Source organism: Propithecus coquereli, unplaced genomic scaffold, assembly GCF_000956105.1.
Source record: "Propithecus coquereli isolate 6110/MARCELLA unplaced genomic scaffold, Pcoq_1.0 Scaffold153, whole genome shotgun sequence".
In the NCBI taxonomy this organism is placed as follows: Eukaryota; Metazoa; Chordata; class Mammalia; order Primates; family Indriidae; genus Propithecus; species Propithecus coquereli.
In genome coordinates, this window is record NW_012139747.1 from 6,562,170 (window position 1) to 6,586,924 (window position 24,755).

Here is a 24,755-nt window from a genome sequence, read left to right on the forward strand (position 1 = left end):
AGCCCAGGAGTTTGAGGTTGCTGTGAGCTAGGCTGACGCCACGGCACTCACTCTAGCCAGGGCAACAAAGTGAGACTCTGTCTCAAAAAAAAAAAGAGGAGGAAGCGGTAAATAAATTATTTACCAGTCCCTACTCTCCCATCAAGTTTCCCTTTGAGTAAAAGATTGTCCGAAGAACCGTTCCCTAGTCTCTCCCTACTTATTCTCCCCTACTAAATTACAAACTATACCCTCCTCTCTTCCAGCTAGTAGCAGGCCTTAAATTACACAGATGTTTAATAAAGTGTTACTGAGTTAGAGTGAAATGAGTCAGAGGCAATGACCACTCTCCCTTGCTCCTGCCCCAGGCCTACCTCCTCATTGAGGAAGACATCAGGGACCTTGCTGCCAGCGATGATTACAGGTAAAACCAATGGGTCTCCTACCCTCCACCCTCCCTCTGCCTCAAGGTAGCCTCTGGGATGAGGCTGGGCTCATCCTCACTTGCTTCAACTTCCCTCCTCAATATATCTATTCCAGAGGATGCCTGGACCTGAAGTTAGAGGAACTGAAATCCTTTGTCCTACCCTCCTGGATGGTTGAGAAGATGCGAAAGTACATGGAGACACTACGGACAGAGAACGAGCATCGTGCTGTTGACGCACCTCCTCAGAGCTGAGGCCAGGGCCCCTGGCTGCATTTGGCAGTCTGCCTCCAAGGCCTTCTTCCCCATATGGCTGAGGCCACCACTGGGACTGCTCCTAGATGGATCTCAGCGGCATTGTGCTGTGCCTGGGCTAGTTTATAGTGACTCGCTGCAGAGCGCCTCTAGACTGGCATGTGGTTCTATATTTGTAAAGTTATTGGGATAAGAAACAATTAAACAGTTTGTAATAAACACAGATGGTGAACCTGCTGTGCCGTGTGCCTTGTGGGGACTGACAGAACATCAAGGGCTGTAGAAGAAGTGGGTGTAGGAAAAAACGACCCAATATGTCTCCCCCGTCACAGTATAGAGTAGAGCCAGGCTTGATGAGACCACGCTGGGAACACTGTGTAGCCTGCCAGTCTTCCCTGTCCCTCTATTTCTTCTTCACCCAGCTGATACAAGGGCATGGCAGAATGTGAAGGCTAGCCCCATGGGGGTTTGATGACAGACCATATGAGAAATTTACAGCGTAGGCTTTTATAACCCCCATTTTACAGGTTAAGAGGCTAACGGACCTGCCAAGGTCACAGCAAACCAGTTGGAGAGGCAGGATGTGAACCTATATTTTCTAATACGGAGCTTCTGCTGTGGCCGTCAGCCTCGAGTTTCTCCCCTCACTAGGACTTTAAGATACTTGGGACCACAACAAAGGTGCCCAGGACATTACAATTAAGGGAGGAGCGGGGGTTTCCGGTTTGGGGGAAGGGTTCCAGTGCGGCAGGATTGGAGACACTTTCCTGCCCTAGGAGATGGGATCAAGCCTGGGCGTGCCGGGCGTTCCTAGCTTAACAAGGCGTTTGACCTTAAAAGGGCTAGTCCCACGTGGACGTTTACTTGGCCCTTTAATGGTCGGCGTTTTCCAAAGGCCTCCAATCCGCTACAGATTCGTTAGTTAATGGCAGCCTCTTCCGCCAATCGGCCGTCAGAAGCAGAATCCCACAGCCCAATAGTAGCATGGTGGCGGGTGGGTCTAGCAGTTGCGCAGCGACAGAGCGCTCTGGTGCGTCCCATTGGCTGGATCAAACCCAAGCGAGCCGCTGATTGGTCAACGCTGCCGGAGGGGTTACAATTCAAACGCGGGCGGGCGGGCCCGCAGCCCTGCAGTTGCAGCCGTGTTTTCCGAGTTCCTGTCTCCTTGCCAGCGCCGCCCGGATGGCCTCCCAAAACCGCGACCCGGCCGCTGCCAGCGTCGCGGCGGCCCGTAAAGGAGCCGAGCCCAGTGGGGGCGCCGCCCGGGGCCCCGTGGGCAAAAGGTGAGTGGTGCGAAGGTAACACTCGCCGGGCCTGGCATGTCCTGGGCATTGGGACCCAGACTTCTGCGATCCCTCGCCAACCTCTTGGGCGGGCAGATATGCGAGTACGGGGGAACACTACAGGAGCTCAGGGCCTAGCATGCCTGGGCATTGGGGCCAAGGGCGGAGACTTCCGGGACCCCCACCTCCTGGAACCGGTGAGATTTGGGAAATGAAGGGGACACGCCAGGAACTCAACCTGCTCTTTGAGACCCTCCTGAAAGAGGTCGGAAGACTAAGGACGCTGCCAGGCTACTCCCTGGGTGAACCAAGACGAAGATGCTCAGGGACCCTAAGATTTGGCAGGGACAGGGGAGGGGAGAAATTGAGATCTGGAACGGGGAAAGACGCCAAAGCAGTGGGGATTAAGAACACTCCAGAATCATCCTACCGGAGCCTGGAATTAAGGAGGGTGAGGACTCACTAGGATCGTTCTGTGGAGCTAGTGAGTGTACCCTGAGCTGAGTCTGACCTTGGGGAAGGGTTAAGTCTCCATGACAGCTCCTCCGGAGAGGTTCAGGTGGGAGGAATGCATCACCTGGAGCCCTGGCCCATCCAGAGCCCAAGGTAACCCCAAATGCTCTTTTTGCAGGTTACAGCAGGAGCTGATGACCCTCATGGTGAGTGTCCAAGTGCCCAGATCCCCAGCCAATTGATACCTCCCACTCAATTATCAGTAGCTCCCTTTCCTACATCAGCCTCTTTGCTAGACACAGGGGTAAAAAGATGAGTATAATTTACTCTTCTTCTGGGAAGAAGTCCATCTACCCCACCTACACCTTTTCCAGCAGACTCCGCTCTCAATTCCTTCTCCCTACAATGAAGTTATGTCTAAAACACAGTTACCCGGATTCATATAAGACATTCTCTGTCCTGTCCTTCCCGGTCCCAAGCTTTACCCACGCCCAACTCCCCACCCTCCTTGGTGTTTCTAGTCCCCGTCATACCTTGGAATACTCAATATTTCGATTTTTTTTTTTTTTACATTAACCCTGAATATTCAACTCAAATCCTTCAGCTCTTATATTGTATATCTCCCTAATCTGTGAATAGTCTCTGGGCTTTGTATATAACCAGCACTTACTAGCATGTTTAATTGAATTCCCAGCAGCCAACAAGATTGTGGGCACAGAGAAGCCTTCTGCTTCCCTGCACAGCCCCTCTTCCCTTGGCCTGGCAATGAACCTCTGCAAGCCCAATACTGCTTCCCAGAGGGGCATATTCAGCCCCAAGAGTCTAATCAGCTTCCTCAGAAAAGCTGATCAGTTCTGTTTGGTTGCTTTACTTTGGATCAGAGTGTGATGAGGTTAAGGGGAAGGGGCTCACCCACTGACCTCCTTCACTGTGACCAAAAGCGTACTCTGCAATCCAGCAATGTTGTGTTTTCTCCCCAGATGTCTGGTGACAAAGGAATTTCTGCCTTTCCTGAATCAGACAACCTTTTCAAATGGGTAGGGACCATCCATGGAGCAGCCGGCACAGTAAGTGTGGGGTTGGGGTGGGTGCAGTGTGGCTTTGCCGAGACAGGAAAGGTGGGAGGTGGGACCCAAGTGCCAGGCCTGCTTCAAGCCTTTAACTGGGCAAGACACTCCCCTTGTGCCTCTTTATGTGCTCTGGGCCTTGTGGCCTTATTCTCTCCCTCTGTACAATAAAAGGGTGAGTTTATAGCAGGGCTGTCTATGTTACATGCTGGGCTGTCTATCCTACGTGCCTACAGGGGGCCAGGCAGCAAGGAAATCAATGGAGTGAGGACTTTGGCCAACGTGAGAGCACAGATCTCAAGAAGGCAGTTTCTCATTGCTGCATACCTGGTTTAAGATAAATCAGAAGTCAAGATCTGTGTCAAAATCCTAATTCTTACATGTTAGCAACAAATATTCTAATTGAACTAAAGCACAGCTGTGGTGGCCCTCAGGATGCCAATTTATAGCCCTTAGTCCAAAGAATCACTGATGTCTCCACCAGATAAAAGGAAAGCACCAGAACCCATTTAATGCTTTGTCTACTCTCCAGTCCCAGACAGAAATTCAAAAGGTCCCAGCAAGCCTCTCGGATGGGGCTTCGGTTGGGATATGAGGCCTGGGTGGGGAAGCTTACTCCCTGTCTGTTTCTCCAAATGCCAGGTATATGAAGACCTGAGGTATAAGCTCTCCCTAGAGTTCCCCAGTGGCTACCCTTACAACGCACCCACGGTGAAGTTCCTCACGCCCTGCTACCATCCCAATGTGGACACCCAGGGTAACATCTGCCTGGACATCCTGAAGGACAAGTGGTCTGCCCTATATGACGTCAGGACCATCCTGCTTTCCATTCAGAGCCTGCTAGGAGGTGACTTGGGAGACCAGCCCTCTCATGCACCTGGGAACCTGTCGGGATGCCTCTGGGTCAGCATCTTCTACCCCCCTTGACCATTCATCTCTTTCTCTCCACCCACAGAACCCAACATTGATAGCCCTTTGAATACACACGCTGCTGAGCTCTGGAAAAACCCCACAGGTCGGTCCTTCATCCTTCTCTATGACAGGGTGATCACTCCCCAAACATAAAACGATCCCAGTGACTTGGGACTGGGTTGGGCCAGCAGGGGATGGGGGTCCATCCATTTCTGCCTCTACCCTGGTGTTCTTGTTTGCTACAAAAAAATGGGAAATTAACCCCTTCCGTATTAATGCAGGTTGAGGATTTTTTAGTAGATTGCCTTGCCTGTGCCCTCCCCAGTCTCAGCAGAAGCAAGCCCTTCCAGGAGAGCTGACTGGTTGGCTGGCGGCACAGGGAGAGTCCACCATGCTATGAAGCCAGCCCCTCCCCAGCCTCCTTCCATCCTTGCATCCCTGGCCAAGTTGCCCACTTGCCCACCTTAATGAACCCCTCCTGTCTCCAGCTCTCACCGAGACATGCCTGTTCTCTTTCAGCTTTTAAGAAGTACCTGCAGGAAACCTACTCAAAGCAGGTGTCCAGCCAGGAGCCCTGACCAGGGCTATCCGGACTCTCCCTGTGTTCTTTTTTTTCCTTGGATGGTCTGTCCTTTCCCTGATTTCTGTATAGGACTCTGTATCTTGAGCTATGTTGTTATTGTTTTGTTCCTGTTTTTTAAATTAAGTCTCTGGTTGAGCCCTTGTGATGTATATTAAATAAATACATTTTGGTTGTTTTTTATACAAGTTGCTGCCTTGCAGTTACCCTAGGGTTGGAGGTACTTGGGGTGGGCGGAGGTCAGGTTTAAGGTCTGGGTTCTTGGCCTGCTCCTCTCTATAGATGTGGGTACAGCTGCTAGGCTGTACAGCCCAATAGTGGGGTGACTAGGACTTGTGACCTTGGTTATTTTATGACTCTGCATCTGTTGATCTATGAGTGTAATAACAATGCCTATTTCTGTGGACTTGTGACATGCAACCAGGAATATTAGTGAATATTGGAGCTGCCCCAGCCTTGCTGCACATGAGGCTGAACCAGACCTTAGGCTGAAATCCCTACAGCTGTAGAAAGAACAAGTGTATGTATGTGTTCAAGAGGACCGGCCACTCACTCTCTGACAGATGTTCTGGCCCTGAAAAAGAGAAGGCCAAGGTTACCCTACAGCTGGCCCAGGATCTGGGGAAACAGCCAGGGGAGAAAACTCCTTCCCTGGCAGGACTCTCAGGGCTGAGCTTGCAACTCTGGGTCCTGGCCCCAGGTCCCCCATGGATGGATCCACACTCCAAGGGGGCATGCTCACTGCCTGCTTCATACCCACCAGTAGGTCCTCAGCTGCTGCACCCACTGGCCCGGACTCCCAACCCCTTGGGCCACCTTGCTGCTGGCCTGCTGCAGGCTCTGGCCTTTGAGGCCCCAGGAAGAAACACCCATGCTGGGCCCCCACAGGGGAAAGAGCAGGCTGAGTTAATAACCCGGCCCAAGTCCTGCAGGAAGGTCTCCAAGGTAGATAAACAGCACCCAGTTGCCCTCCAACCTCTGCACCCAACCCCTTCTGCTCTGCCAGCAGCTGGTTGTGCAGGGCTTGAGGAGAAGGGGAGGAGACAGCAGGAGGGTTCTAAGCCACCCCTTCCTCATTCCTGCTAACAGGCCCCTCTCTGCCCTGTTCCCCCATCCAAGCGGCCACCTATAAAAAGAGTTGGGAGTTGTCGGGTCTGGAATTGAAAGTTGGGTGCCCTCATGCCTAAAAACTGCTCTTAGCTCTCTTCTCTTGGGGCTTGGAGCAGTGCTTCTCAACCTAATGTGCATACAAATCCACAGGGAATTGTGTTATGAAATGCAAATTTTGATTCAGTAGGTCTGGTGGGGCCTGAGGTTCGCTTTCCAGTGAGTTTCCAGGTGATGTCATTGTCGTAGTCTGGTTAAGAAACAAAGATTCAGAGCAGTGTTCTCAAAGTGTGATCGTTCCAGCAGTAGCAGCATCACCTGGAACTTGTTAGGCAAATTCTTGGCCCCAACAAGCTCTCCAGGTTCTGCTACTCTCAAGTTTGAAAATCAAGTTAGAGGATGCCTGAGAAAGGCAGGGTTCAGAACCTGATGCAAAAGTGGTTCTTAATAAATGCTAACTGTGTTAGACATATTTTTTTCTGCCTTGGGGAAGCCTCTCCATGTCCTTGGTCATGGTGTTTGGTCCCCTAGATGGTCATATGTCCTACCTTGTATCAGTTATAGGGACCCAACTCTAAACTCTAGTTTACAACCAGTGTTCTCTGGAATTAACATAGTAAAATTACTTTACTAATGGGGTTGCTAAAAGAGGGAGTCAGTCTAGGCTGCTGGTGGAGACAGCAAGACGCAAGAAGGCCAAGCAGAGACAAATAGCTGGGAACTAGAGAGAGATGACATTGAGACTCTGGCCTCCAGTTCATACCACGAACCAACAAATCCCTTTTTGGTTTAACTCAGTTTGATTTAGATTTATGACACTTGGAACAAAAAGAGGCCTAGTAAAGGAAATACTAGAATTTGTGATTATTAGTATTCCCATCACTTAACACAATTATTCAATGCCTGCAAGGTAAAAGCCCTCAGCTGGGAATAAAACAGAAAAGGAGGCCAGGCGTGGTGGCTCATGCCTGTAATCCTAGCACTCTGGGAGGCTGAGGTGGGAGGATCACTCAAGGTCAGGAGTTCAACACCAGCCTGAGCAAGAGTGAGACCCCCGTCTCTACTAAAAATAGAAATAAATTAGCTGGGCAACTAAAGACAGAAAAAAGTTAGCCAGGCACCTGTGGTCCCAGCTACTCGGAAGGCTGAGGCAGGAGGATCGCTTGAGCCCAGGAGTTTGAGGTTGCTGTGAGCTAGGCTGATGCCACGGCACTCTAGCCCAGGCACCAGAGCAAGACCCTGTCTTTAAAGAAAACAACAACAAAAAAAGAATGGTGCCAGGTATCCAATATATCCATGAAATAAAACTGCACTTGTACCCTCTAAATATATTGAAATAAGAAAAAAAAGATGATAATAATGATCTTAATAATAGCTAGCATTTATTAAATGCTTGCTATGTGCCAGGCACTGTTCTAAGCACTTTGTACACACTAACTCATTCTTACAACCTGATGAGGAAACTGAGGCACAGGATGGTTTAATTTGTCACAGGCAGTGAGAATTCAAATTCAGGCAGCCTGACTCCAAAGCTAAACTACCACTACACCTAATTAGCTATGATCTGATACCTGTTGTATACAAAGGACTATGGGAGATACAGCTGCAGCCAGTGGGGGCAGGGATGAAGGAAGAGAGGTGTCTGAGCTGGGTCTTGTAGGTTGAAGAATTTGCCAGGCTTATAGGAAGGCATTCCAGGGAAGGCAAACAGCATGTACAAAGACCCAAGGGCTTGAAAATGCACTCCAGGTCCACAACACGAATAAATTGTCCAATGTAGCTGGAGCCTCGCCAGGGATATGGGAAGAAAGGGAGGGAGGAAGGGAGTGGAAGGAATTTGGATTTGATTCCAGAAGCAACGGGGAGCCTTGAAGGCCTTTCGACAGAAGATTAGCCAAGACAGATTTTCTCTCAACTATCTCATGCTGAGGGCCCTCTGTTGAGCACACCAGGCGGAGGCAGGGATCCGGGGTGACAATGTGATCAAAACCTCCTTCGTGCCTGTGCCTCCACCCTCCCTACCGTTGCCACTACCGAGCACCTAATGCGCGCTGGGAAGAACAAAGTAGGTCAGCAGAAACTGCTGCCCAGCCTGGATGGACACCCACTCCCCCTCTCCCCAGCCCTGTAGAAGGTGGCGACTACGGCCCCCAAGACCCAAAGGTTCCAGAAAAGGACGGTGGGAAAGTGAGAGAGCTTCACCCCTCTGCCCGGGTTCTGGCTTCCTGCCGTCCCGGGTCTCCTCCGGGGGCCGCAGGGTCACAATGATTCAGCTCGAAGCCCCGGCAGCCTCCCGCCTCCAGCGCCAGGCGCCACCGCCACGTGTCCGCGGAGCTGCCCACCAGCTGCCAGTCGCGGGCCGTGAACCTGCACTCCGCTGCCTTCCGCATCCCGCAGCTCGGGCGCCCCTCCCCGGACCCCAGCTCCCGCCCCCGAGGGAGCCCCCGTGGCGCCCACCAGGGTGGTGCCCTGGACAGCGGCCCAGCCAGGCGGCCCTGAGACCCGCTGCCCCCGGTCCTCCCCTCACTCAGGCCAAGAGCTTTGCAAGGTTTACTTTTATTCCTTCCAGACACGGACCCAGAAGGGACTGCGCCTCCCTGGTGAGGCGGGAACCGACCCCGGGGCGGAGCCGCCCGCCCTCTAGGGGCGCGCGATCTCGGTGGAGGCGACGGGGCGCTCCTTACTGCACACCCTCCATCATCTTCAGGAACTCTGCGGGGAAGAGCAGGGGCAGGGAGTCAGCGGTCCACTCGGGACGCAGAGGCCTGGCCAGGGCTCCGGCCTCGCACAGGGGGTGCCGAGTCATTAACTGGTAAGTTGCACCCGCCGCCCAGAGCTCCCTACCCGCCCGTAGGGGGCGGGGGGAGGAACTTGGTCAGGTCACACCCAGCCCCACCCGCGAGGCCAAGGACACCCGCCTGAGCCAGCCAGGCGCGCGGGTGCCCCGCCCCCGACGCTCCCGGGGCCCTCACCGTCGAAGTCGATGCGGCCGTCGTTGTTCTTGTCCCCGTCTTTCATCAGAGATTCGAGCTCCTCTTCCGTCACGTGCTCCCCAGAGGCTCTGAAAATGTCAGCCAGCTCCTCGGCGTCGATGTAGCCATCTGCGTTCCTTCAGGCCCAAGGACAGGGAGGGCTCAGGGCCCGGGCGAGCTGCCCTGGCCGCGCCTGACGCCCCCTCCCGCACTCCCAGCCCGGGACACCCCTGCCCTGCGCGCTTGGCTCGGACCGCTCAGCCCCCTCCTCGGCTCCCAGCCCCCGACGCACTTGTCGAAGATGCGGAAACACTCGGCCAGCTCCTCCTCGCTCTTCCCCTTCGCGTCCTCTTTCATCTGGCGCACCATCATGACCAAGAACTCCTCGAAGTCGATGGTGCCGCTGCCTGAGGGCGCAAGTGAGGGACTGAGCCCGAGCCCAGACCCCGCCTTTCCCCACCACTCCCTGCCTCGGAGGGGCCCCTGCTCACCGTCCTCATCCACCTCCTCAATGATGGCGTCCAGCTCCTCCTTGGTGGGCGTCTGGCCCAGCATCCTCATCACGGTGCCCAACTCCTTGACGCTGATGTCGCCACCACCATCAGCGTCAAACATGTCGAAGGCGGCCTTGAACTCTGCGGGGGGTGGAGGGGAAAGCGGAGGGCTGAGGTGAGGCCCACTGACCAGCCAGCCTCACACCTCCCCCCCGACCCTGCCCACACCCCAACACCCGGCCTGCCCCCGCCTCACGCACCAGCGATCATCTCCTCGCTGAGGTAGGACCGGGCCTCGACCTGCTGGTCCGTCTGCGTCGGCTGCAGGAGACACAGAGCCAGAGCTGAAGGGGCAGCCCTGGAGCAGATTATGCCCAAGACTTCCCACTCGTCAATTAGAGGGCAAGTCAGGAACCCCCCAGTGACACTGGGCAAGTCACTTAGTGTGCTTGCATCTCTTAGCAGCTTTGCAGGGACAAGATGAAGTCGGGGCGTGAAAGGGCCATTCCAGCATGACTTTCCAGTTTTCCCTAGCTCCTGGTGGTGCCTGGTACTTTAATAGTTGCCCAATAGATGGTTGTTCTCAAGTAAATAACAATGCAACGCAAAGTTACTGAGCACCTGCAAAGTGTCAGGCCACGGACCAGGCACTGGGACCACCAGGAAGAGACGGGACACAGCATCCCTCGCCACAAAAAATTTGCATGGATGGAGATTTTAAGCTTCCTTCTTAAGATTCAGTCATTGGAGTAAAGACCTCATGCCGGGTAGAATGGCATAGAGGCCTTGGAGTGAAAATAAGATTTCGGGGATGGTTTCCAGTTTGCATCCCAGCCAGGCCATCTGGGTGGAGGGCTGTGGACCGAGGCTGTCGGTGAGGAAGGGGTGAGGCGTCCAAGGAGTTCTTCAGCAGGCTGGCTGCCAACCCTTCTCCTTTTCCCCCTTCCTCCTCCCCTCCCCTTTCTGCAGGCCAGGGGGCCAGGCTATTTTTAGTCAGGCATGGACAACAGCAGCTGCCTCTGGGGTCTAGTTACTCCTTGAAGTAAAGTAGGGAGGGGGAAATATCAAAAGAAAATAACAGCGGCACATCAGAACCCTCTCTGGGAGCCTGGGGTCTCTAACTCTGGTCTGTCCTCTTCTGCCCCTTCCCCGTCACCCTCAGGCTCTTGGAGCCCTGCACAAGGGCTGGCTCCAGGACCTCAGGCCTCCCACCTTCTAGAGGAGGCTTTCCTCTCTCAGTGACAGCAGGAAGGTTCGGCTGGGCTTCTAGCCCACCCCTGCCCCTGGCCTGCGGTGGGGTGACTCACTCCAGCTATCAGGGGCCCCATTTCTACTATGAAGGAGACAAGCTAAGAGCCCCTCACAGCTCTATGAATGATGTTGCTGGAAGTCTCAGAAGGTGGGCAGGGAATCTGCAAGCCTTGAGGTTTGATCCCTGGAACACCCAGCCCTCCCCTTGCAAGAGAAGTCAAAGGCCTTCTTCCTAGGCCTCCTCCAAGCCACCTGGGTTCCAGGAATCTTCATATAATTTCAAACACCCAAGTTACTGCCCTACAGAGCACCCAAGTCTGGCTTGAAAGAAGCCCAGAATGCTCCAGCGAGTGAAACAGCGAAGTCCCTTCTTATCCTTACCATGGTTGCTGGTCACTGGGACTCCTCTGCTATGGGTCACCTCCTCTGCACTCCAGCACCCAAAGATGCCCTGGCCCACCCCCCAGGATTTATAGGGGCACCCTCTCCTCCCACCTCCCTGCTCCCCAGCACTGGATACCCTGCCCAATCAGATCCAGGGGTCAGCGAGCCCCACCCCTCCCAGAGTCCTAGCCCATTACCTAATTTAGCCAAGGGCCCTTGCAGAGAAATTTAAGCCTCTGAGCAGGTGGCAGGACTTGACGTCCTAGATTCTTGTGAGGAGGGCCTGCCCTGATCCACTCCCTTAGAGAGCCAGCCCCCACCCCCCCACCCACCCAGGAAGCACACTGGCTGCAAGATGGGTAAGGACGATCGGAATAGCAGCATGGTGGAATGGGAAGAGCACAGCCCTGAAGTCCGAAACCCAGGATCCAGGGCCTGCCTCAGCAAGCTATGTGACTTTGGGCAGGTGGTGATGCTGCTCAGAGCCTAGTTTCCTCGCGTATGAGATGGACCTCTCTGTGGGGTCTCCTTCACAGACAGACCATAGAAATAGGAGCCCAGTACAAGTCACCCAGCTTGTGCCAGGTACATGGCATTGGTGCTTGGCCCATGGAATGTCCTGTCTTTGAACCATGATAAGGGGCAAAGGACAGAAGTGGTAGAAGAACGGCTAGGCCGCCGTTTATTGAACCTCTATGATGTGCCACACCCTGCTAAGCATTTTAACCATAGGTTGTCATTTAATACTCGTCCTATGAGATAGCAACTATTATTACTGCTATTTGACTGGAGAGCTTTGTAAATCATAAAGGTCTAAAGTCATGTTGGCGATTCTTACTATGAATCCTGACTGGGGGAAAGTGGGCACGGAGTCCTTGGGGGACCTGTCCAAAAGGAGAAGCGTATGGATGGATGGGGGGCGGTGTGCATTTGGAGGAGAAATAGTCAGTGAAAGCATCTCCCAAAGTTACCTTCTCCAGGGAAAGGGTGTTTGGGATTCATTTTTAGGGGGGCTGGGGACCGGGCACGGGAAAGTTCCTTAAGTGGTAAAGGGGCAACCGGCCCCTGCCTAGACAGAGCTCAGTGAGGAAATCTGGAGGAGCTCAGCTGGTCATCTGGAGGGTAAAGGGTGGGGCAGACCAAGTCCAAAGGGAGCCCGGAGCCCACCCTGAGAATCCAGAAGGTCCGGGTTGGGCTCTGGGGAGTAGGCAAGGCTCATGGACAGTGGCTAAGTGACAGAAAGAGCACCGAGACAACTGAGAACAGGATCTGGGGCCAGGAAAGGGGAGCTGGTCACCAAGGAAGGCAGATGGACAGTGGCAACTGGGCTGCCCCCTTCCCCTATATATAGACATTCCCAAGGAAAGCTCGGCAGGGCCAGGCCAGACTAAGTAAGGCCTGCCCAGCCAGGTGGAGGGCCAAGGGGCGATAGCCAGGGGTTTCCAATTTGGACACAAACACTGGAATCACTTGGTCCCTTTGGAACAGAGGATGTGGAACCCTCAGCCATCCCTTGTTCATTAATTTGTTTATTTGGGGAAATAGACAAGGTCCAAACTCCTTAGTGTGGCCAAGCAAGGTCCCAGCCCCTTTAATCTCACTCGCCTCCCCACCTTGTATGCTGCTCTGCTCTGGTCAATGTAAATACTTAAATACTGCCCCAAACACTACCCTTTGTAAACATCCAGGCTTTTGCACATGCTGCTTTTTCTGCCAGAAATTCCCATCTTCCCTCTCTTCACCTTCCTACTTCCCAGTCATCTTCTCAGCCTTAAAATCGCTTCCTCCAGGATCCCTCCTCCCCTCCGCCCAGGCCAGGTGCATCCAGAATGGTCTCCAGTCATAGCACTGAGCATGTCTTACTTATGATCACAGCCTGTTCTGAGTTCCACCGACAAGAGACCGTTTCCTGTTCACCATTGAATTTCCCAGCACCCGGCACTTGGCACTAAGCAGGTGTTCAATAAATATTGTAGTATATGTAAGAATAACTGAACCGAATGGCATTTAGTTCAATATAAGGAGGAACTTCCTAGTAGTCACAGTTGAACAATAATGGGAGCAGGTGGCCTCGGGTGGTAATGAGCTCCCTGTCACTGAGTATACACAAGCAGGAGACAGATGACCATCTTTCAGGTAGGCCATAGGGAAATATCCACACAGCGTTTAAGAGGGGTGGAGAATATAGAACATCAAGAGATTTCCTAGTTCTGCCCTTGTTTGTGTAATCCAGCATAAGCCCCTTCCCCTCGCTAAGCCTCGGGCTACCTATCTGTAAAATGGAAGTGATAATCAGATTTCTCAGTGATCCCCCTGCTCTGACAATCCATGGTTTTAGGTACCCAGAATTGCAAGGTGTATACCAAAGGACAAGTCAAATTCAGCCAGTGATTGGTGAATGAGTGAGTGGCGAATGAATGAATGGTGTCTTTTTTGCCCCAACACCCTGCCTGTGAGCCAAATGAAGTAATTAGAGCTTTGAAATTACACAGATTTGGGCTTCGATCTCAGCTCTCCTATTTCCTGGATGAGAATCTTGAGGAAGTCAATCTGACTCAGTTTCCTCGTCTTGAAAATGGCCCATTATTGCCCAGTACCAGTCTCTTCCCCAAGATGTTGTGAGTGTGAGATGTGACAATATGTAAAATGCCTATAACAGGATGTAGGACACGTCGGATCCTCAAAAACTGAGAGGCCCAGCCCTTCCGCTCATAGAAAGGGCAGGGAGCAGAAATACCTTCTGTTCATTCAAAATGATGTCCCTCGCCCCTCTCTCCTGTGCCACTCGAAAAGCGTAGGAGCTACTAGCAGAGAGATTTTGATTTTGTTTTATCGTACAACTATCAGAATCTGCCCCACGAAGGACTGATATCCAGGCCTTCTGACAGGAAACCACAATAAATTCTTCTTGACCTACTGCTGCTCTCAGGGTAAAAGATGAAACACAGAGCTCCAGAGAGCTGCTGAAGCGACCAGGCCTGCCATGTAGGAAAGGAACAGCATGCGAAACCCAGGGCACCTGGGCTCCAAGGAGCCATACTCAGAACCTTTGGCAAGCTGTGTGACTTTGGCTAAGTAACTCAGCCTCTCTGGGTCTCAGTTTCCCCGTTTGCCTACTTCCCATGTGTGAGGCTCAAATGAGATTGTGAAAACCTGTGCACACTGTAGAAACAATAATCATTAGGTAACTGATCATTTCGTCAGCCCCTGTTCTATCCCAGGCACTGGACTAGGTTTTTATTTGAGACAGAGTCTCGCTCTGTCACCCTGGCTAAAGCGCCGTCCCACCAGCCTAGTTCACAGCAAGCTCAAACTCCTAGGTTCAAGTGATCCTCTCTCCACAGCCTCCTGAGTAGCTGGGACTACAGGCATGCCACCACGCCCGCTATTTTTTCTATTTTTAGTAGAGATGGGATCCCGCTCTTGCAAAGGTTGGTCTCGAACTCCTGACCTCAAGCGATCCTCCTACCTCGGCCTCCCAAAGTGCTAGGATGACAGACGTGAGCCACCGCGCCCAGCCTGAGCTAGGGTTCTTATAAGAGTGGCAAAATTAGTTTTAGTATTATGGTTCCTATTTTACAGATGAGCAAACCTAGGCTTAGCGAGGTCAGATTCCAACCCAAATCACACATCTCCTCTTGGCCTCACCAGAGAAAAGGGCTCCCTGATGTCACATAATCACTTTGTAAAGTTGAAGAGCGCTGGGTGGAAATTAGGGGGGTAGATTGGGCAGACCTGGGTCTCCAGGCGGGGTGGGAGGAGTCAAGGAGGGCACGCGCCGGGCGGGATTGTGCAGGATTCCGCAGGAGGCCTGGGGCTCCCTCCGGCGGAGCCAGGATTCCCGACTCCCTCCTGCAGCGAAGGGCCCGGGATTCGCCGCGGCTCAGAGAGCGGGCGGGGCAGGAGGCGGGGCGGCGGCAGGAAGAGGCCTGAGCGGCGCTCCCAGCTGCCTGGGCTCCGCGGAGCCGGGCAGAGTCCCGCCGGCCTTGGTGAGCCGCGGGGGGCTGCGCGCCCCTGAATGCACCGCGGGACACAGGAGGTATAGGCGCGCAGCGGGCAGAAAGAGGCGTGCGGAGGGTCCCAGGCTTCTCCTGGGAAGAACGCGGCCCTAGGCTGTGTGTGCGTGGGGTGACTGGGGGGACCGCGACGCGGGCCGACTCCCAGGCTGGGTCCCCAGCTCGCAGGACCCCTGGGAGCCAGAGGCGGAGCCGCCGCCGCGCCCCTCCTCCTCCGCCCCGCCCCTCCCCCCGCCTCCAGCGCGGGGCGGGGGTCCTGCTCCGCCCGAGCCCGGGACTCAGCGTCGGCGCTCCCCCCAGGGTGCCATGGCCTCAAGGCTCCTGCACCGGCTGCGGCACGCCTTGGCCGGCGACGGCCCCGGGGAGGCGACAGTCGGGCCCGAGGCTGAGCAGTTCCCGGAGAGCTCAGAGCTGGAGGACGACGACGCCGAGGGCCTGTCCTCCCGACTCAGCGGCACCCTCAGCTTCACCAGCGCCGAGGACGACGAGGACGACGAAGACGAGGACGACGAGGAGGCTGACCCCGACCCGCTGCCCCCCGGGGATGGGGCGTCTGGAGAAGACGCAGGCGAGTGCGGGAGGACGGAGGCGGGAACCCTGGGCCTCGAGTAGGCCTCCATCCCAGCCGCGTTGGCGAGAGCATCTTGGGCGCCCTGAGTTGATCCAGCCGAAACTCCCACACTTCTTAAAGAGTCCCCAGTCACCTCTTGGCTGTGTGACCTTGAGAGAGACACAACACCTCTCTAAGCCAAGTTTTCCCTTGTGTCAAATGGGAGAAATCACTCCCATCTCAGAGTTATTGCAGGCATTAAATGTACAGGGCCTGGGATACAAATGATAATGATGTGCTGGCGAAGTTTGGGGATGGAGATATTTGTGTAGCCCCTACTATCTTCCAGGCACGGTGTTTGGCACCCAGGCCCTCTCTGGCCCTCGGTTTCCGTTTCTGTAAATGGGGATAACGCCCACCTCACGTTGGGAGGATGAGTGAGGTCATGACACGTTTATGTCGACCCCGGCCCCAGGCCCGTAGATATGACTGGTCATGTGCTTGTGCAGAACGGAGCCCCCCACCTGATGGGCAGCGGGGCAGTCAGCTCCTGGCGCGGCAGCTGCAGGATTTCTGGAAGAAGTCCCGGAACACCCTGGTACCCCAGCGGCTGCTTTTCGAGGTGACCAGCGCCAACGTTGTCAAGGACCCGCCCTCCAAGTACGTGGTGAGTGAAGGTCCAGGAACCCCTGGGCTAGAAGCGTGGCTAAGAGAAAGTAGGGAAGAGTCCAACCTCCTGAGGGATCTGACTGTGTAGTTATAAATGGCTGCCCCATTTTACAGATGGGGAAACTGAGGCCAGAAATGGGAGGTCACTCTAGCAAGTCCTCAAGCAAATGGCTTAATTTTCTTAAAACTGAGTAAAGCGGAGATTAAGGACCTGCCTTTTATCCTGGTTTTGAGACTGAGAGAACTGGCATGTGTTCTCCCTGACCCCACCCACAGGGTTTTTGCAAACTGTAGCAAGATGCACGATACAAAGGGAAGTATATTATCTGGGTCAGACTTGACACAGAAGTTTCATGGGTTAGTGGTTAAGGAAATGGGCTTTGGATCCAGACCAACCTTGCTTCTCATCCCACTTATTACAAGTTGTTGACTTTGGGTGAGATGTATAACCTTGATGACCCTCGTGTCCTCATCTGAGCAGTGGGGATAACACACAGGATTAAAGCAGGAGTTAAGTGAGACGGTGCACAAAAAGCCCTTAGCATTGTGCCTGACATTAGGAGGTGCTCAATAAAATGGTAGCTATATTTTTATTATTTAACTTTGGATTGAAAACGTCTGGCATCTAGGGCCTGTCGTAGCCTCCTTGTAACCCAGGTGAATCAGTTCTCGAGCACCACCTTGCACAGATTAATCTTGTCCTAAGGGCTAGACTTAGGGGGTTTGTGGGGGTTGGGGTGAAGAGCAGGGTAGGGAACAGCCTTGGAGCTCTTGTTTTCCTTGCTGTGGGGAGGAGAGACTGACATGGAGAATGAGGACCATGCCAGGTCCTGCACCCGGCCAGTCCTGAAACCCAGCTGAGCTGACCACTCCCGGCAGTGGCAGCTCTCTGCCTCACACTCTTCCCCTCTTCACCACCCTCCTCCACCTCTGACTCAGCAGGAAGGGGGCCTGGAGCCTTGTCCCACATCTGGGCCTCTGCATCCCTCTCTATTGCTGTTAGTAAATGAGAGCCACGCCCGTGGGGTGACTGCTCTAATTTGAGCAGGGGTTGACTCCAGTGGTTGAGGCTTAAGTGGCAAAGGTCCCAGAGCTCTGGGGCGGACAAGGGGTCATATGCAGGAAGGGGACACCAAGGATCAGTCCCCAGGGAGCAGCTCAGGGGCAGAGAGGAATGAGGGTGACTCTGGGTACCCAGATGGGAAGAGAATGACAAGATAGAGCAGGATGACCCTGGCTCATGTCTGGAGAAGGAAGTTACCTCCTCTCTACAAGGGGAACCCTAAGTCTTTATATAACTTTTGGAGGTCAAGAGCACAGGGTGGAATCAGATCGACCTGGGTTTGAATCCCGGCTGGGCCATTACCAGCCATGTGACTTAGGGCAAGTCTGAGCCCTTTCACTTTGAGCCTACTTCCTCAGCTGTCAACCAGAGATAAAGACATCTTCCTTGCAGTGCTGTTGTGATGATTAAATGAAATCACAGATGTAAAAGTGCTTGGTACAGCACGAGACACAGGGTAAGTGCTCGGTTAATGGAACTACTGTCATTACTACCCATCTGGTGGGACGTTACAAGGATCAGATGAGATAATGGATATAAGATGGAGTTTTTTGGCCAAAAAAATTAACAATAAAAATAAAAGCTAAATGAACATAAGGGGTTATTTTTAGACCAGTGAGTCTTGAAGAAAATTGTCCTGCAGTGCGTCCTGCAGAAAAAGGCTTTACAGGCAATAGGTTTGGGGAATGCAGAGTTGAATGAGAGCAAAATAGGTTTCTTTACTGTTAAACTTTTTAATCCTTAACGTACCTGGTGAATCTTCAAGAGAAAGAAGAGTAGACAAACCTAACTGACCAGCGGTGGCTAGAATACTGTCAGCTCCACAGAACAAACTTGAGAGAAAAATCTGGTGTTCGTATGCCTCCAGCATCTAATGCTTGCTAACTCCCCTTTTAAACCTGTTGGCTCAGCATTAGTGTAGATTAATCCATATTTAGGTTCTCAGACCCAGGGGTGGCGGGTCGGGGCAGAGCTTAGTAGTCACCTTGTTCAGGGTTTCCCAAACCTCAGTCAGTCAGGACCACCGTCATGATTCTTGTCCTAAAATGCTACCTGTACCATTCTTTGCTTACCATTTTTCTTTAAATGAACCTATCTTTTTTTGTTAAATAAGTGTAAAAGCCAACTTTATAGCACTACTGTATGTGGAAAGCCTCACTTGCCATAGAGAGTAGCTAGCCATAAAAATAAACGTAGAGAAAATGAAACAGTGTCATTAAATCCTGCCTAGATGCTATTGCCTGAATAAGGCCCTGACCTGAGATTCGCTTTCTGGCTCTTTTCTAAAAATGGATGTGAGAAGTGTTAGAGAAGTGCTTTTTTAAAACCAAACTGAGAGCTTCTCAATTTGTAGTCAGAAAGATTAAAGAAGAATTAAGGGGGAATCGCCTCCTGTCCTGATGCAGTGTTATTTACTCTAGCGTGCACCACCTAGAAACCTCAGGTACCGACACTTGCGCACATCCCATTCTTGAGTAAACACCTGACCTGGCATTTCATTCACTAGAGATGGAAGTAGACCCAGAGGGGGACTGTCTTGCCTGAGGTCAGACAGGGAGGGAGTAGTGACCTGGGGTTAGAGCCTGAGTCCAACTTCAGTATCCTTGTAAGAGTTATCACAGTTGGGGCTGTCTGAAGACCTGTCCTCCGGGTCTGCTTCAGAATAGCCTGGCCAGGGATGTGGGGGCCAGGCGTCCAGAGTGGAACACAGCTCCAAGCTGGTCTTAAATGTTGGCTCAGAGGCCTGGGTTTCACACCTGGTTTTCCAGAGCGGCTGTCAGAAGAACTGACCGCCCTACTGGAAGGGGACATCCCGGGGGGGTAAAAGGGCAGCAGCCCGGCACTGAAGCTCACTTCTGTCTTTCTTTCCCTGTGCTGCCTTGGGCCTGGGTCATTTCAGACAAGCCTCAGGTAAGATGGGACTGGGGTCTCTAGCTGCTGCCCCAGCAGCTCCTACCCTCCTGGGCCCAGTCCCAGGGAGGAAGGGAAGAGGTGGGGAAGCAGAGTTGGGAGTGTGGGGGGTGCGCAAGGAAGGGGCCCGTGGATACCTCGCACCTGCCCTGACACCCACCCTCCCTGCAGCTCTACACCCTCGCCGTGATGGGTCCAGGGCCGCCTGATCGCCAGCCAGCCCAGATCTCTCGCCGCTACTCCGACTTTGAACGGCTGCACCGTAACCTGCAGCGGCAGTTCCGGGGCCCCATGGCTGGCATCTCCTTCCCCCGTAAGCGCCTGCGCCGGAATTTTACTGCGGAGACCATTGCTCGCCGTAGCCAGGCCTTTGAGCAGTATTTGGGCCACCTACACTCAGTACCTGAGCTGCGACATGCTTCAGACCTGCAGGACTTCTTTGTGCTGCCAGAGCTGCGACGGGCACAGAGCCTCACCTGTACTGGCCTCTATCGTGAGGCTCTGGCACTCTGGGCCAATGCCTGGCAGCTGCAGGCCCAGCTGGGCACCCCCTCTGGCCCAGACCGCCCCCTGCTGACCCTGGCTGGGCTGGCTGTGTGCCACCAAGAGCTGGAGGACCCCAGGGAGGCCCGGGCATGCTGTGAAAGGGCCCTGCAACTGCTGGGGGACAAGAGCCCCCACCCTTTGCTGGCACCCTTTCTAGAGGCCCATGTCCGGCTCTCCTGGCGCCTGGGTCTGGACAAACGCCAGTCAGAGGCCCGACTTCAGGCCCTGCAGGAGGCAGGTCTTACCCCCACGCCACCCCCTAGTCTCAAAGAATTGCTTATCAAGGAGGTGCTGGATTAACCCTTGCCTTGTCTTAAGACCACTATTGGGGGAGGCCCTGATGAGGACGTGCAGAGTAGCTGGGAGGCTGCAGGGGGTGCTGGGAGCCTCTAGAAGTTCCACAAAGGGAACGTGCAGCAGACTAAGGAAATTTACTTCTTCTGTTGAGCTGGGCTCAGGGTGAGCTATGGCTGGGGTTGCCCTAGGATGGTCCAGGGAAGAAGTCTGACACAGCCTCTCTAGCTGATAAACAGCACGGGGCCGTGGCACAGGTCAGGGTCAGAGTTACCTTGTCCATGAGCCTCCAAGCCAGCGAGGCAGCCTGGCTGAAGGGCCGGGGACTCTGCCCCTGGAGTCCTGCAGTCGAGGAAGGAAAGGAGGGCTGCAGTTCTAGCCCAGGGGAATTAAAGGCCAGCCACTCCAGTGCTATCAGTCTCTTTATTGGATTTGAGGGCCAGGAGGACTGTAACTCCTGCCTTAGGAGCGGTGGTGGAAGGGAGGTAGGTCCTTGAAGCTGCCGGCCAAGTGGTGCCTCTGGTTATAACTTGCTCTTTGAGACCTGGGGCTTTACTCGGATCACGCCCTCCTGGGCACAGGACACAGCCAGGACTCCGTCCCGACGCCACAGCCGTCCTTGGACCAGCCCCCGAGAACCACCTGTGGGTGAGAAGGGTGAGAATGGCCTTCTCTCTGCTTCAGCACAGCCAAAGGCGCTTCTTGAAAAGGGTTTGGCCCAGGGCAGGGCTGCCCCACACAAGGGCACACTGAGTGTTGCGGCTGCTCCCAATCTCCAGTCACCTCTTTCTGAGCTTGTGTTCCAGACAGTTGTTGGGGGGTGACTCCTCCTACAGCAACACCACTTTACCGTTTAAAAGCACTTTCATATATCTGCTGGCTTCCTCAAAAAGATCACAGAAGGTGGAGCTCTGAGAACAGTCTCCTTCGATAGCTTAGCTAAGAAGATGCGCACCTCTGGCCACTTGTGTTAGGAAACCCATCAGTTCCCTTTATAATAAATCAAGCTGGGTCCTCCAAGCAGTAATTCATCAAAAAAATACCACCAGTGCCACCACCAAGGGGAAGAAGGGGCCCTGGGGAGAGGACCTGAGGCCATGAGGTTTGGCCTCTCCACCCTTCCCACCTGGAGATCCTTTCTCCCTTGCTGGCTTTGGGCCTGAGTTTGATGTTTATAAAGAGAACTGCCGATTTCCCTTACGCATAGCAGAGCTCACTTAGTTCTCAGAGTAGCCAAATGAAGCAGGCATTTGTTGTCCCAGTTTCCAGACAATGACACCATAGTCCAGAGAGGCTCAGGAACTTGGCTCCAGGATCAGGCTAAACCTGAACCCAAGTGTCCTGACTTCAAGGTTGTTCATCTTTCATTGTGATGCTATTAGTACTTGAGAGTACCCCTTATCTGAGTATTAGAGTCCTTAAGTTTTGTCCCTGTTTTATAAAGCAAGGCCTTGCTTCATCTGAAATGTTCTTCCTTGGAAAGGAAGCCAGAGTTCTGGAGCTGGACACGAAGCACTGAGGATTGAGTCGGGGTTTTCTCCATCCCCTGTGAGGAGAGTCCAAATGGTTAGGCCCTTAGTGCCCTGATCCCCAACCAGGTTATCAGTAGAGTCATTTAGAGAGCTGCTTAAAAATACAGTTTCCTGGACCTCATCCAAGACCTGCTGAGTCAGAATCTTGAGGGTGGAGTCAGAATCTACTTTGAAAAAGCTCCCCGAAGTGGCAGTGTGGTGGGCTGCCACGTTTGGATATTACTGCTCTAATGTAACCCTATCTGTGTACATGGGGAAACAGCCTCAGACAGGAGACAGGATTTGCCCAAGTTCATACAGAGAATCCGAAGTGGCTCTGGGACTAGAACAGGGTCTCTGAGATAAAGTGAATCATATTCCTAGCATGTTATAGAAATTTAGAGCTGAGCAGGTGTCCTGGCCTCCAGCCTCGATCGAGCCTCACCCTGTCCTCTTGAAGATGAGGATGCCAGAGCCTGGGGGACAGAGGAAGTGACCTGTGCAGTGCCCCACAGCACAGGAGGCCAGGGGGAGGCAACATTACCCAGGAAAGTAGGCCCCCTGCCACCCCAAAGTCAGTGCCCTTGTCCCACACAACCCCACACTCACCAGCCCAGGGGCTCTCGCACTCATAGAGCATCCAGTGGTCAGCTCGGAAGGGGGCGTGGAACCACATAGAGTGGTCCAGCGAGACCATGAAGTGCACCTTATACTGCCACAGGTGGGGCAGCAGTGTAGTACCCAGGAAGGCATAGTCCGAGATATAGGCGGCCACGCAGCAGTGCATCTTGATGTCGCCCTCCCCTGCAATGGGTCCCCATCAGCCCTGGGATCCTGGGCTTTCCAGCTCAGGACCTGCAGGGAGGTGGGGGAAAAGGGTGCTCCCATGCATGGATGTGCAGACCAGTCATTGCACAAGGACACCTGGCCAAAGGTGTGTGTGTGAGTGACAGGATAGGGGAGGTTGGGAGGGCAAAGGTGAGTGAGGACTCAAATCTAGTCTTCACTCCCAAGTCTCCCACACCGGGCTGCTGAGATTGGTTATCTTCCAGTTTGCACAAAGGCACCTTAAGGTTAGCAGCAGACCTGGATAAGAACCTCAGCGAGGTGCCTTGCCATCCCCACGAAGGTCCCACATTGGGATTATAGTCACCTACTCATTCTCCCCATGCAAAGGACTGAGAGGGCCCGATGAGAAGCTGAGCCAACTTGCCCATCATGCAGATAAGGAAACAGGCCCAGACAGGGGAAGTAATGTGCCCAAGGCCACATGGCAAATGAGTGGCAGGCCTAGACCCCCGGAGAGTGTTTTCCTCCATTCCTCTTACCAATATAGCCCCGGGCTCGCACCCAGAACATCTGTTTAGGCTCCAGCTGGTTCAAGGTGGGTGAGTTTACTGGCTTGATCTCGATGGGTACCTCCCGGGCAGCAATTCTGTTCAGCACCACTGAGTGCTTCTCCTGGAGGTTAAGGTCCCTGAAAGGAAAAGGGAGAGGGATAGGGAGACCCAAGGAGAGGGGGAGCCTTTCATCTGCACTGCCTCTTCTGACCCCCCTCATTCTTCCATAGGGACTCCTGACTCATCCCCAAAGCTCCCTTCCACTCGTGGCAGGCAGGATAGTATAGTGTCTGAATCCCTTCTTTGCCATTTATGGGCCATGTGGCCCTGTGCTAGTTTAGAATCTCTCTGAGCCTGTTTTCCTATCTGCAAAGTGTAGTTAATGGTAGTAACCTACCTCTAAACACCGGAGAAAACAGTATGATGCTATAAAACCAATACATCATAGTAGTAAGGCATACCCTATATATGCACTGTTCTAAGCATTGCATGTACGATTACATTCCTCACAACAACCCTATGAGATAGGTACTGTTAACAACCCCATCTGATATGTGGAATAAGCACAGAGAATCCAAATAGCTTGCTCAGAAATTGGAGAAGGCAGGATTTGGACTCAGGCAATCGGCTCCACGGTTCATGCTCTTAACCACTTCGTTATTCTAAACAATCAAGAAACAGAGGGCCGGGCGCGGTGGCTCACGCCTGTAATCCTAGCTCTCTGGGAGGCCGAGGCGGGCGGATTGCTTGAGCTCAGGAGTTCGAGACCAGCCTGAGCAAGAGCGAGACCCCGTCTCTACTAAAAATAGAAAGAAATTAATCGGACAACTAAAAATATATAGAAAAAATTAGCCGGGCATGGTGGCGCATGCCTGTAGTCCCAGCTATCGGGAGGCTGAGGCAGGAGGATCGCTTGAGCCCAGGAGCGTGAGGTTGCTGTGAGCTAGGCTGATGCCACGGCACTCACTCTAGCCCGGGCAAAAGAGTGAGACTCTGTCTCAAAAAAAAAAAAAGAAACAGGCTGCCTGATTTGGACTGAGTTACCTAACCCTAAGCAGTAGGGAACATTGTGCCCACCCCAAGGGGAGGAGCCCATTTCCAGGGCAGACCCTTCAATATGGTAATAACCACCCATAGTGCTCTCCACTGGTACTGGCATTTTCACCCCTATCCTCTGGGTGCTATCCAGTAGAACCTTCTGTGATAACAGAATGTTATCTGCACTGTGCAATGGTAACCACTAGCCACATGTGACCATTGAGTGCTTGAAATGTGGCTAATGCAACTGAGGAACAGAATTGTTAATTCTATTTAATTATAATTAATATAGCCACACGTGGCTAGTGACTACCTTATTGAACAGTCCAGCTTCAAATTGATGTGCATTTTACACCTACAGCACATTTAAATTCAAACTTCAAACTTGTCACATTCCAAGATGTAAATAGCCACACGTGGCTAGTGACTACTGTATTAGATAGCACAGCCTGATAGTTTCCTAGGAGTTGGCTTAATAATACATACCCTCCCCACACATAAAACAGTTAAAACACAAGAGTGGTTCTGATGTTACCTTGAACCGCCCCCTCACCTGGGGACTGGCAAGTCCTGGAACTATCTGGGCCTCCCTTTGTGGTTGAACTTTGTCCCTGCTTCACTTCTATAATCCACCTTGGCTGCTATTTTTTATAACA

The 24,755-nt window shown here is 53.2% G+C and overlaps 5 protein-coding genes across 9 annotated transcripts in view; 3 read left to right on the top strand and 2 right to left on the bottom strand.

Moving 5' to 3' along the window:
• DNTTIP1 (deoxynucleotidyltransferase, terminal, interacting protein 1) overlaps positions 1-890 on the top strand; it is an 18,884-nt gene extending 17,994 nt beyond the window's left edge. The window contains exons 12-13 of the mRNA XM_012640495.1: positions 348-403; positions 520-890. Of these exons, the coding sequence (XP_012495949.1) occupies positions 348-403; positions 520-658 (195 nt within the window). The 3' untranslated portion in view covers positions 659-890. The remainder of the gene's footprint in view (positions 1-347; positions 404-519) is intronic.
• An 829-nt stretch (positions 891-1,719) lies between these two features.
• On the top strand, positions 1,720-5,141 carry UBE2C (ubiquitin-conjugating enzyme E2C). Of its 3 annotated transcripts, XM_012640432.1 has the most exons (6): positions 1,720-1,941; positions 2,573-2,600; positions 3,375-3,461; positions 4,104-4,308; positions 4,417-4,476; positions 4,893-5,141. In XM_012640432.1, the coding sequence occupies exons 1-6, from the start codon at positions 1,841-1,843 to the stop codon at positions 4,949-4,951; spliced, it is 540 nt and encodes a 179-aa protein (XP_012495886.1). In that variant the 5' UTR covers positions 1,720-1,840; the 3' UTR covers positions 4,952-5,141. The 3 variants fall into 3 exon arrangements, with proteins under 3 accessions (XP_012495886.1, XP_012495889.1, XP_012495888.1); XM_012640435.1 differs by lacking the exon at positions 4,104-4,308; XM_012640434.1 differs by lacking the exon at positions 3,375-3,461.
• A 3,459-nt stretch (positions 5,142-8,600) lies between these two features.
• Positions 8,601-11,337, bottom strand: TNNC2 (troponin C type 2 (fast)). The gene is made up of 6 exons (XM_012640476.1): positions 11,159-11,337; positions 9,787-9,838; positions 9,524-9,667; positions 9,325-9,439; positions 9,033-9,169; positions 8,601-8,772 (listed from the first exon to the last, which is right to left on the bottom strand). The coding sequence occupies exons 1-6, from the start codon at positions 11,159-11,161 to the stop codon at positions 8,741-8,743; spliced, it is 483 nt and encodes a 160-aa protein (XP_012495930.1). The 5' UTR covers positions 11,162-11,337; the 3' UTR covers positions 8,601-8,740.
• Positions 11,338-15,152: 3,815 nt separating this feature from the next.
• SNX21 (sorting nexin family member 21) lies at positions 15,153-20,617 on the top strand. Of its 3 annotated transcripts, XM_012640492.1 has the most exons (5): positions 15,160-15,200; positions 15,478-15,745; positions 16,237-16,394; positions 19,360-19,370; positions 19,542-20,571. In XM_012640492.1, exons 1-5 carry the CDS (start codon positions 15,180-15,182, stop codon positions 19,558-19,560), a joined length of 477 nt encoding a protein of 158 aa, XP_012495946.1. In that variant the 5' UTR covers positions 15,160-15,179; the 3' UTR covers positions 19,561-20,571. The 3 variants fall into 3 exon arrangements, with proteins under 3 accessions (XP_012495945.1, XP_012495946.1, XP_012495947.1); XM_012640491.1 differs by lacking the exon at positions 19,360-19,370 and having other exon boundaries at positions 15,153-15,200; positions 19,542-20,617; XM_012640493.1 differs by lacking the exon at positions 19,360-19,370 and having other exon boundaries at positions 16,237-16,387; positions 19,542-20,084.
• The window catches only part of ACOT8 (acyl-CoA thioesterase 8), a 12,319-nt gene continuing 8,178 nt past the window's right edge, over positions 20,615-24,755 (bottom strand). The window contains exons 4-6 of the mRNA XM_012640494.1: positions 23,050-23,198; positions 22,331-22,525; positions 20,615-20,852 (exon numbers count right to left, since the gene is read on the bottom strand). Coding sequence (XP_012495948.1) covers positions 20,734-20,852; positions 22,331-22,525; positions 23,050-23,198 — 463 coding nt within the window. The 3' untranslated portion in view covers positions 20,615-20,733. The remainder of the gene's footprint in view (positions 20,853-22,330; positions 22,526-23,049; positions 23,199-24,755) is intronic.